Below are 12,749 nucleotides of genomic sequence, written 5' to 3'. Positions count from 1 at the left end.
GAATCTAAAGCCCTCCCGCCTGCACCATCTCTTCAGCCACGCATTCATCTGCTCTATCCTCATATTTCTGTACTCACTAGCATGTAACAGGAATATCTCCTAGCAGTTGGAAATTCAGGATTTCAAAGGTTGAGGATATCGCACAATTTCTCAAATTGTAACGGGAATCTGTGTTTTATATCAAACGGTCCTGTTCTTCTTCTAGATTGGCACCATAGAGGGTACTGAGGAGATTTATGAGGATGTTGCCAGCACTGGAGAATATTAGCTATGAGGATAGATTGGATAGGCTGGGGTTGTTTTCTTTGGAGCTGAGGGGAGACTTAATTGAGGTATGGCTAATACGGGAGTAATCCAGAGATTACTGCCTTTTTGAGGTCCTGCTTATCCCTCTTTCCTCATCTCTTTTTAGCGGAAGGAGCGTGCGGCAAACCAGACTCCCCACCCACCTGTTCCTCCAACCACTCTCTGTCCCACCTGTGACAGAGACTGAAATTCCCATATTGGACTGTTCAGTCACCTGAGAACTCACTTAGAGTGGAAGCAAGTCTTTCTAGATTTCAAGGGACTGCCTATGATGATGATTTTACCGATGTGATTGGTACCGATATGGACCATAACCTGTTCGTACTATAGCCATATTTGTTCAAGCGTTTTATTAACTTTCCCCGGCAATGGTTCCGCTAGCAAGCACCGTGCCTGTTGTAGAACAGAGCTATACACATACCAGCGGATTCCCAGGTTCGATTTTCTGACTGAGCTCAGCTGCATCATCATCATTATCGTCATCATCATCATAGACAGTGATGAGTCCTTAGGTGGCTGAACAGTCCCTGTCACAGGTGGGACAGATAGTCGTTGAGGGAAAGGGTGGGTGGGACTGGTTTGCCGCACGCTCTTACCGCTGCCTGCACTTGATTTCTGCATGCTCTCGGCGACGAGACTTGAGGTGCTCAGCGCCCTCCCGGATGCACTTCCTCCACTTAGGGCAGTCTTTCGCCAGGGACTCCCAGGTATCACTGGGGATGGTGCACTTTATCGGGGAGGCTTTGAGGGTGTCATTATTGTAGTGTATTTAGGCACCTTTAGTAATGATTCCACGAGGCAGAGTATGATACTTAAACTGTGTAGACCTATAGTCCTTTATTTGCAGCTCTTGAGTGAGGACAACAAGCTGTGAGTTCCTTTTTATACTGGGTTACCTGCCGTGTGCAGGTAGCCCTTAGGTCTCCAGCAGCAGCACCCTTTGGTGTACAGGTAAGATGTGTACAGTATAAGGGTACATTGTGTGGCATGACAGACATCACACAGACATGCATACACAACAATTATAATGTTTCCTCTGACCATCTTTGGCTCGTTTGCCGTGAAGGAGTTCCGAGTAGAGCGCTTGCTTTGAGAGTCTTGTGTCTGGCATGCGGACAATGTGGCCTGCCCAGCGGAGCTGATCAAGTGTGGTCAGTGTTTCAACGCTGGGGATGTTGGCCTGGTCGAGGAAGCTACCGTTGGTGTGTCTGTCCTCCCAGGGGATTTGTAGGATCTTACGGAGACATCGTTGGTGGTATTTCTCCAGCGACTTGAGGTGTCTACTGTACATGGTCCATGTCACTGCGCCATACAGGAGGTAGGGCATTACTACAGCCCTGTAGACCATGAGCTTGGTGGCATCCTCTGTCTGGACACGCCCGTGAAGATTGGCCATTCGAGTGAGTTCCCAAAGGGATGGCTGGTGTTGGGAAACCGTCCCATCAAAAACTGGAAGGAGGACCGAATGCTTTCACAGTAGAGGTTTTAATTTTTATTTTTAAGTATTTTACTCAATAGTATCACTTGTCTCCCTACAGGAATTGATGTATTGAAAGAACTGAGTTATCGAAGGGTTCACCTGGGATTATCGGTTAATCCTGCACACATTGTAAGTAACCAAGACTGCTGTCTTTTCACAGTCTCCTGTCTTTGTCGGGTTTAGATTTAGTTCCTTTCCCTTCCAAGCTCTTAACGTTCATTTGGATGGCAGTGTGCATGGTAAGATGCACATTGTACCCATGATTAATTGTGCAGTGATTTTGATCATCTGATGGGAATGGAATGACAGATAAGCGTCCTCCTCGGGGAGGAAAAATTACAGTCACCACAGACCACTCCCAATATCTCCTAGCGGTTGGAAATGCAAGGTTTAAAAGGTTGAAGATCTTGCACAGTCTCTCAAGTTGTAACGTGAATCTGTATTTTATATCACTGGGTCCTGTTCTTCTTCTAGATTGGCACGAGTGTGTGTACAGGGGAGGTTTAAAAGGATGTTGCCAGGACTGGTGAATTTTAGCTATGAGAAAAGGTTGGATGTTCTCTTTGGACCTGAGGAGGCTGAGGGGAGACCTTATTGAGGTGTATAAAATTATGAGGCCTAATGGAAAGGACCTACTTCCCTTAGCAGAGGGGTCAATAATCAGGGGGCATAGATTTAAAGTACTTGGTAAGAGGGGATTTGAGGGGAAATGTCTTCACCCAGAGGGTTGTGGGGGTCTGGAACTCACTGCCTGAAAGGGTGCTAGAGGCAGAAACCCTTATCACATATAAAAATACTTGGATGTGCACTTGAAGTGCCGTAATCTACAGGGCTACGGACCAAGAGCTGGAAAGTGGGATTAGACACAGTGGGCCGAATGGCCTGTAGCCTAAATTTCTATGATTCTATAAGGGGCCATCTAATCGAGGTTTTCAAAATTACTAAAATACTCCGTGGGGGCGGGGGGGGGGGGGGAGAGGGAAGTGGTGAGAGATTTATCTTCATGTTGTTTAGTGAATTGATGGGGGGAAAACTCCGGTTCCCTCAAGGTAATCGAGCAAGTTCCACGAGACTGCAGCTCGTGCTCACCTGTAACCAAAGATCTCTTCCACACTCGGGAGTTTGTCTAGCTGCCCTTTCGAAGGGCTGTGGTGGATCCACATTCTCCAGATGATCTAGCATTCTATTCCAGAGGTCGATGACTTTGCCAATTAGAAGTACAGTAGAACCTGCTTAATTGCAACTGCTGGGGATAGCCTCACAAGTTGCGATAAAATGAGAATTTCTGTAAAGCAGGAAGCGTCAAAAGGCAACAAAAATCAAAGCTGCTCTGGTGCATAACAAGCTTTTTATTTTCCTAAATTTTGTACATTCTTTAAAAAAAAAAAAATTTTATAAGTGCTCACCGTCTTGAGCTTTTGTTATGCAGTGGCGTCTAGAAGAATAAGAGGTGATCTAATTGAAACATACTGAGGGAGCTTGACAAGGTAGATGCAGAGAAAGTTTTCCACTTGTGGAATCTAGAACTAGGGGGCATGGTTTCAGAATAAGGGGTCGCCCATTTAGAACTGAGATGAGGAGGAATTTCTTCTGAGGATCGTGAATCTTTGGAATTCTCTGCCCCTGAGAGCTGTGGAAGCTGGGTAATTGAATATATTTAAGGTGGAGATCGACAGATTTTTGATTTGATAAGGGAGTCGAGGGTTATGGGGAGCGGGCGGGGAAGTGGAGTTGAGCCCAGTATCAGATCAGCCATGATCTTATTGAATGGCTCGAGGGGCCAAATGACCTACTCCTGCTCCTATTATGTTCTTATGAAGCAGTGTTCCAACATTTTGCAACATGATCACTAATAAGATCGAGAGGTGAAAGCCTCGGGTTCAAAGGTGACTAGTCTCGTTAAGTCCGCAGGCCATTACGGTGAATTGGAATTGCAATGAAACAAACTGGAAATATAGGAGAAAAAAACAGGACTTTAGAAATGCTTGCATTAAAACAGGAATTGCGTTTAAGCGAGTTTCAAATAAGTGGTGTCTAACCTAACGCTACATGTTTTTGATATTTTGTATTAACATCCCCTGGTCCTTCCTCGTAATCGAGCTTTAAATAACCTAACCACCTAAACAGATCATCATTTTAAATACCTCACTCATCACCTTAAACTCTTCCAGTGAAAATAGCCTCAGCTCCCTGAGTTTATCTTGATAACAAGAACCCCAAGACTAGTTATCATTCAGGTAGCTCTTGTGGACCTTCTGTAGGGTCTCAATAGCCCCCCACCATGTGAGGGAACTAAAACTAGATGCAGCCATTCCAAGGCCTTGTGTAAGTTAAGTCGTGTGTTTCTAGTTTTCTACTTGACTGTCCTAGTTATACATCCGACCACGCTATTCACCTTTCCAATGGCTTCTCGACACTTGTCATGAACCTTTGGTATTTCATGCTCCCCTCTGTGGATTCCCTCACCAGAGGAAATCATTTCCCTGTGTCGAATCCTGTGTCATTTTAAACACCTGGATTAAATCACCCCTAAACCTTCCAAATTCAAGAGAATACAAGGCAAGTTTATGCAACGTGCCCTCATAATTTAGCCCTTTAAGCCCCAGTACCATTCTGGTGGATCTGCACTGCACCCCCTCCAAGCCCAATATATCCTTCCTGAGACGCGGTGCCAGAACTGAATGCAACACCTCCGACTGGGTCTGACCAAGGGCTCTACAACAGACGCATCACTTTGTCCTCTTTATATTCCAGCCCCCTTAAGATAAAGGCCGATCTTCCATTAACATTTTTAATTACTTTTTGCGCCTGCCCACAAGCTTTTGATGATTTGTGTACATGGGCACCCAAATCATTCTGTGCCTCCATACTTCCTAGTTTCTCACCAGTAAGAAAATGGTCTGATTTCATAGAAACATTGAATCATCAACCTCGGGGTTGAGGCTGACTTGCTTCCACACTTAAAAACGAGTTCTCAGGTGACTGATGATGCCACTAGACCAAGGCCTAGCTCTGTCAAGCCCGTGTGGTGGCTGGTGTGCAACGGCCACCCCACGTTAAAATAATTCACACACAGGCACCTTCCACCGTTTGAAACATAGAATAGTACAGCGCTGAAGGAGGCCGTTCGGCCCATCGAGTCTGCGACGAGAAGTCCAGTTAGTCCCCACCCACCCCCCTGCTCTTCCCCCATATCCCTGCAATTTTTTCTCCTTTAGTCTTTATCCAGTTTCCTTTTGAAGGCTACTATTGAGTCTGCTTCCACCACCCTCTCAGGCAGTGCATTCCAGATCCTAACCACTCGCTGCGTAAAAAGTTTTTCCTCAAGTCACCTCTGGTTCTTTTGCCAATCGCCTTAAATCGGTACCGTCCAGTCATCAACCCTGTGGCCAAAATGTGGCCGCCTTTCCCACATTGAACTCGGTTTTCATACTCCATGAATCTGGCTGTCCCTTTGTAAATTCCTGATGCGATCTGTACAACTTACTCTGCCTCCTAACTTAGTGCCATTTGCAAACTTGGATAGACAACTCTCTACTCCTGCATCCAAGTCATTGACGTATATGGTGAAAAGTTGATGCCCCAATGCAGATTCCTGGGGCACACTACTTGTCATCCCGCCAATTGAAGTACATTCCAATTATCTCTACTCTCCTACCTCCCAAACAATGTCACAAGATTACATCCAATTCCTTGCACTTTCATTTTTGCCAATAATCTCAATGTGCAATGTCAGCAGTAAGCCCTCTTGAAACTGCACCGACCACAGTCAAGCCTTCAGTTTACCGCTAGACTTGACTACTCCAATGCATTCTTGGCTGGCTGGCCTCCCACATTCTACCCTACGTAAACTTGAGGCCATCTAAAACTCTGTTGCCCGTGTCCTAACTCGCACCAAGTCCCGCTCACCCACCCCTGTGCTCGCTGACCTACATTGGCTCCCGGTTAAGCAACGCCTCGATTTCAAAATTCTCATCCTTGTTTACAAATCCCTCCATGGCCTCGCCCCTCTCTATCCCTGTAATCTCTTTCAGCCTTATAATCCACCCCCCCCCAGAGATGTCTGTGCTCCTCAAATTCTGCCCTCTTGAGCATAACTGCTCAGCCATCGGTGGCCGTGCCTTCAGCTGCCTGGGCCCTAAGCTCTGGAGCAAACCTCTCCGCCTCTCTATCCTACTTTAAGACGCTCCTTAAAATCTACCTCTTTGACCAAGCTTTTAGTCATCTGCCTTAATTTCTTGTGTGGCTCAGTCAAATTTATTTGTTTTGTCTTATAACACTACTGTGAAGCGCCTTGGAATGTTTTACTCTATTAAAGACGCTATATAAATAAAAATTCTTACTGTAATTTTAGTTATTGATCATGTTTGAGCTATCCTAGGTAAAAATGAAAGCTTCCTTTTTCCTCTCGACAGTGGCACCCACCCAGAATTAGTTTCACTCAGAAGTTGGACATCAACTTAAACGGAATGTGCAAGATGAACCCTTCCCTGCTGAGGTAAGAGCATCACAGGGTAGATCTGAGGGAGGGCAACCAGCAGTTGCTACCGTTTGAAACCACAGCTGTTGTATTTTTTTAACTTTAAAGCTTTAATATCTCATCCTTCCTTTTGGGCAATGCGACTGTGGTGTCTTTTTCAAAGGTAACTGTAATGAAGCAAGCCTCGTCAGGTATGCAACCCTGCCATTATTTTCATCTGTTTGTTTTAAATCACTGGGGCATTTCTCAGAAAGCAAAGGGCTTGCCTTTCAAGACCTCGGGATGTCCCAAAGCACTTTACAGACAACAAAGTACTTTTTTGAAGAGTAGTCACTTTTTTTAATGTAGGAATTTCAGCCAATTTCCGTACAGCAAGCACTCTCGAACAGTATTGGGTTAAATGACCAGATAGTCTGTTTTTTGGTATATATAATATATGTATATTTTAATATGTAAAATCTATATATATGTATATATATATATATATATACATATATATTTTTTTTATATGTCAGGACACTGAGAATGCACCTGCTCTTCTTTGGAATAATGCCCTGGAATCTTTTATGTTCACACGAGAGGGCCTTGGTTTAACATCTCATCCAAAAGACAGCGTTCCCTCAATGCTACACTGGAGTGTCAGCCTTTGTGTTCAAAGTGTCTAGCAGGGGTAGGGATTGAACCCACAGCCTTCTGAATCGGGCAAGAGTGTTACCACTGAGCCAAGGTTGACACCTTAAAATATAAAAAGAGAATTCAATTTTTTTTAAATTTAGGCCACTTTATGTAATGCTGCCACTTTATAACCTCACTGATAGGACATGCATTGAGGAATGGCTGGCTTGTAGAGAATTAAGCCGCTCTGGTCATGGTTGATGTAGGTCAGCCGCAGGTTCCTAATGTGTTTTTTTTCTCTCTCATAATGAGAGCTAAATGGGAGAAGGGAGAGGCACAGCTATATACCGCCTGTTTTACAAGAGTCCTTTTTTGTTTAATCCACAGTCGAGATTTGATGCCAAAAAAGAAAACGACAGTGAAGCAGGAACCTAGTCTTGCTCCACAGCGACCAGTGGATGTGCAGCAGTCATCCTGATGGCCCGCAGACTAACTGCTACCACAGCTGCCCGGTGGAATATTCCTCGTTGTCCAGCCACCCTTTCTGGAAGTGGAGCTGACTGCCGATTTCCAACAGCTTGATCCCACAGATTCCTAAAGTCTACCTCAGCTGAGGAAGAGGGTGCAGCGGGGGGGGGGGGGGGAGCAGGAAAATGACCCCACGCCAAATGCAAGCTTGTGTTTCAGCTTGCGCTTGTTAAGCACAGAACCTCCTTGATTTGAGTTCCATCGCGTCGACACCAATGAATTCATCACATCGTAAAATCTATACTATGCATCTAAGCGAGTCTTGAGCCTTGCGGAACTGCCAAGTTTTAAATCGCGGAAGTTTTACCAGCTTATTGTCCCCCGCCGCCCCCCCCCCCTCCCAAGCGTTTGACTGTGATCGAAAGTCCTCATCGAACTCTTGCCAATCTCCTGGCTGCAAGCAAACAAAACTGCGGTCTCTCCACAGCTAACCGTTTTACCGTATGGTGAATGGCTTTGCAGTTGGCATGGGAATTCTTTATCTGTCGAAAAAAATCATCCAGAAAGTGTGTCTACGCTACGAAGAAAATATTTTTAAACCGTGAAGTGACCTGCAGGAGCATTTAAGACATGCAAAGTGGACATTCTCGTGATGCCTATTTTTGATCTGCTCTATTTTTTTTTGTTAATTTATTGTTGAGACCTGTTGCACTCTTTCACTAACTTATTTTCTCCTCCACCCCTTACTTGTTGCACTGGGCTGTGAGAATGTCCACTGCACTCTACTCGTCACTGACACAGTGAGTACCTTTGTTAGATTCAAGATTATCATTCTTTTATAATTAAGCCTTTGAGACCAAAAAATGAAGTCTTTTAGCTAGAAATCGCTTCTGAAATCACCTTAACAAAATATCGTTACAGGATTTTGTATAAAAGAGTTCACTGTTTTTAAAAAGAAACTATGTACTCAAGTCAGTAAATCGTCATTGCAATGTTTCATCTTGACTGCCTTGATGTATCGGGTATCAGTGGGAATCAGTTTTTGCAGACTCTACAGTGTTGGCCTATTGACACAAACAGCAAATAATTCAAACTGTGTCGCCGATCTGGCTTCATCTTGCATGTACAGCAACTCGTGTATAATTTTGATACTGTCTGTACCCACTGGTGCGTATCCAATCCTGTCCAAAGCTATGGTGCAGTCAAGACAGGCAAGCCTCTTGATCGGTGCTTCAGTACGTCCGTCCGGTGAACTCCTGATCTCAGATCAGTGCGCTGTTGTGACGTGTGCCTACTGCTGTTACCGAGATGCTGTCCCACGCTGCAACGGAAGAGGTTGAGCCGCCTATTAACTTTCCGGCTACATTTGGCTCGTTTGTGTTACTGGCGCAGGATTTTCTCCTCTACAGGTTTTGCGCATTGTGTAACATAGCTATCAAACTTAATTTGTGTGGAGAGTAATTTATGTCTCTTTCCCCCTCCTCCCCCCAGTCTCCGTGAACCTACCCCATGATGGTTTTCAGACCCGCTCTCCCAGGTTTTGGGCAACATTGCTTTTTATCTTGCACTAGGTGGGTGTGTGCAGAAGGAGTCCCAATGACCAAGCCCCTCTTTCTCCACCACCCCCATCTCCTGAGGAAGAGTGTAGTGTGTGTCATTGGAAACCCGTCAGCACACCCACCCCGCTGAGCCACCCCACCCCAAGTTGTTTTTTGTTTGCAGATAAGAGGAATGGAATAAACATTGCAAATGTACTGGCCAGTCTTAGATTCTACAATAACGACCATGTTGTGTATGTAACCATTCATTCCTTCTCTCCCATTGAAGCGACATAAGAAGTAGGAGCAGGAGGAGGCCATTCGCCTCTTCGAGCCTGCTCCGCTAGTCAATAAGATCATGGCTGATTTGATCTTGGTCTCAACCCCACTTCCCTGCCCGCTCCCCATAACCATTGGTGAAGGGCAATGGAAGCTTGAAGCAGAACTTCTAGTACTTATCCACCCAAAGAATGAGCAATTTATCCCCTAGACACATTTCTATACGGGAGGGGGCTTTTGGGACAGCGGCAATACAAAAAGTGGGCTCTGGCTTGATGCCCGTCAAGAGGCCCAGCCAGAAGAGAAGCCCCCTGGTAGGTGAAAGGAAATTCTAAAATACATAGATATATATATAATTTTTTTTTCTTAAAAGTGAAGCTTTATTTTTTTTAAATAAATTAAAGTGTGTGTGTGTGTGTGTTTAAAAGATCAAATGAAACCAGTATTGGATCGCAACCTGGACAGAGTTGGCACCTGATGAATAGATCTTCCAGCCCGTCTCAGCTGCCAAGTAACACACTAGTCAGAAGATGACATCAAAGGAAGCCTTGCACCAGGTGCTAAACTTGTTCTGGATTATTGGAAAGTCTGCAAGTACAACAAGTGCCTTGAATGAAAGTAGAAGAGAGGGTGGAAAACGAACACACTGGTTGAACTGTGCAATGAGTATTAACCTTGTGATGTAGAGATGCCTCCTTTTGACTTTTGTGGTGCAGGTTTGTGTGACTGTCGTACAGACGAACAGCGGAGTGAGTGCCTCATGTCCACTTTTCCCCCCCCCCTGCTATCCCTCTTGTCACCCCCACTCCCTCATATTAAAAAAAAAAATGTCCTCTATCCCAACCCAAATGGGTTATAGAAGGGAAGCATTTTGGCCACTTTGAGGTCCCCGAATTTTTTTTTGGGGGGGGGGGGGATCTTTTTAAAAGTTGAGTTTCCTATAGAAGAGCTCTTAATTGTTTTGCGTCCATCTTTTAACACGTTCCTGGCTAAAGCAAAAGCAAGATCATCGGCTAAAGGAATCACCTGAAACTCTTGAATGAGAAGGGTTAATTTGTGTCCCGCTGAAATGCACAGAGACACTGGAACGGCTGAGTGATCATACTGACCACGCAAGCAGTGTTGGCACAGTTGTGGACTGGAGGTTTGTGTTGCAGGCAGTTTTGTAACTGGTGGCTGCCCCCAGCAAGCGTGGTGGTTGTTTAATTTCTCTCAGAATTAAAAAATAAATATTTTTTTAAAGTACCTGACTGTCGAAAGATTGGAACCATGAGCTCCCCCTCCAGTCCCTTTCTACCCAAGTTGTAACAGTCAAACATTGACCATTTTGAAATGATCTTGTGTATGCCCCCACTTTTAACATGTTTACAAGTTTGCTGTGAACTGGGGTTAGAAGTAGCTCTGACCACCTTGTGCAATGACAACTGATTAGAAAGGCAATGGCTACCCAGTGGGACTTCTGATACACTCTGGTTTAATAATAGTAAGCCCATTATTGCAAGAATAATTAGTGATGCGCTCTACCTACTAGTACCCCTCTTTTCCCCTTAAGGCAGTGGAAAAAAACTGCATTGTGGCACTAATTCTAATAAATAATTTCTTTCTAAGAACATTTGTGTGCATATTAATTAAAGTCATAGATTACTAAGGCAAAAGTGAAATGGTGCATTGGCTTAAACCCAACAGTCCCAGTTAATGTAGCATAGCAGTAACTTGAATCCATGCCCATTTTAAATTATATCCAACTTGTACTGTTTGCTGCTCGTCCAGTGTCTCTCTACTGACAGCTGAAAAAGACAATATAAGAAATCCTACAAAGGGCTGGCTGTCGCCTGATTTAACCAATTTGTGCAAGGAATTGTTTACAAGACTGGCGCAGCTCGTGAATTCCTGAAGTCATTCGGTCTTTGGTTTTTCCGTCTCTGGTTCCGTGCCAACCCTACTTCGCGTCCTGCCACAGCACTGACTTCAGCATGGGCAGAGAGCTCTGGCTGCAGGGGGCCAGTACTCTGGGGAAAAGCAAAGGGATGGATGCCTTTCTCAAACTCTGACACTCGTTTTACCGAGAAGCGATTTTATAATCATTCAGAATCTATCTCATGCCAAACAGATATATTTTTAAAAAGAATAACTAATACAGAGAACTATGTTGTGTATCCTGTCACTTGTCGGCTGTCGCTATGTTTACCTATTTCTTTAATGTCTCCGAGGGTCTGTTCAAGAATCAGTTTCTGAAAATAATGCAGGAAACTGTCGAGACTACAGTTTGGGGCTGAGCAATAATTTAAGAATCCTAATAAAGATATCTTGCAGTTAATGCTACATGTCTGTTGCCTATTTCTTCAATGTTTCCAATACCATCATCATCATAGACAGTCCCTTGGAATCGAGGAGGACTTGCTTCCACTTTTAACATGAGTTCTTAGATGGTTGAACAGTCCAATACGAGAGCCACAGTCTCTGTCACAGGTGGGACAGATAGTGGTTGAGGGAAGGGGTGGGTGGGACTTTCCAATACCACCCCAATGATGCATCCTCTCCTGCAGATGAATCACGTGTTCAATGATAAGCAAGCAAGTTAGCTTGGACTCTGTGCATAGAGTCTTGAAGATGCACAAAATCCACAAGTCTTGAATAAGATCGGAGATTAGAAGATGGTGAAAATGTGGACAGCAAGTTGTAAAAGCAAATAGTTAATCATGGGTTAATAACTTGGCACAAGGAACTGGATCAAGAATCTCATTGGTTGAGGTAGTCGTCATCCTGGTGTCATTATAAACATCGCTACTAGATCAATCCACAGCCTTCCAAACTCGAGGAATACAAGCCACGATTGTGCAAGCTGGTCTGAATTTAACCCTTAACCCTTAAAGCTCTGCATCGTTCTGGTGAATCTGCGTTGTACTCCTTCCAAGGCCACTATGTCCTACCCGAGGTGTGGTGCTGATCACCGTACTTGATGGGGCCTGAGCAAGGCTCTGGGCGACGAAAGCATCAATTCCTCCCCATTATATTCCATCCCTCTTGAGATAAAGGCCAATCTTCCATTAATCTTTTTGACATGTGTCGAGAGGCCCCAGTACAGATTTCTGCGGACCACCACTTGTTACATGCTGCCAATCTGAGTACGTTCCCTTTATCCCTACTGTCTCCTACCTCCTAGCCGCTTTCCAACCAATGTCACCCAAGGTTGCCTCCAATCTTGTGTGCTTCAGTTTTTGCTGATAATCTCTTGTACGGAACTTTATCAAATGCTTCCTGGAAGTCCATGTAGATAGCATCCATAGACATTCCCTCATCTACCGTGTTGGTGACAACGGGATTGGTCAGACATGACCACCTCACATCCACGCTGATGGTTTGATCAGCTGACATTTGTCTAGGTGCTCAGTCACTCCCTGATGGATTCCAGTAACTTACAACTGACATTAGACTAACAGGATTCTCTTTCCCCCGCGCACCCCCCCCTTTATATATAAAAAAAAATGGGTCGACCACTCATCCACTGCTGTGGCATGCTGGACCAAAGAAAAGGACAATGTTTTTAAAAAAAAACACACTTGAATTAAAGCAAAAAGCTCCT

The 12,749-nt window shown here is 44.6% G+C and overlaps 1 protein-coding gene across 4 annotated transcripts in view; it reads left to right on the top strand.

Moving 5' to 3' along the window:
• Nucleotides 1-11,483, top strand: part of LOC139259675 (tubulin monoglutamylase TTLL4-like) — a 110,698-nt gene extending 99,215 nt beyond the window's left edge. For 2 of the 4 annotated variants that reach the window (XM_070875236.1, XM_070875235.1), the window contains 3 exons: nt 1,845-1,915; nt 6,202-6,284; nt 7,269-11,483. In XM_070875236.1, the coding sequence (XP_070731337.1) occupies nt 1,845-1,915; nt 6,202-6,284; nt 7,269-7,359 (245 nt within the window). In that variant the 3' untranslated portion in view covers nt 7,360-11,483. Of the gene's footprint in view, nt 1-1,844; nt 1,916-6,201; nt 6,285-7,268 lie in introns of those variants that run through there. The other 2 variants (XR_011592628.1, XR_011592629.1) reach the window with 2 other exon arrangements.
• The last annotated feature ends 1,266 nt before the right edge of the window (nt 11,484-12,749 follow it).

The sequence above is a fragment of the Pristiophorus japonicus genome, chromosome 3 (assembly GCF_044704955.1).
Source record: "Pristiophorus japonicus isolate sPriJap1 chromosome 3, sPriJap1.hap1, whole genome shotgun sequence".
NCBI lineage: Eukaryota > Metazoa > Chordata > Chondrichthyes > Pristiophoridae > Pristiophorus > Pristiophorus japonicus.
This window is presented reverse-complemented; position numbering and strand designations above follow the sequence as displayed.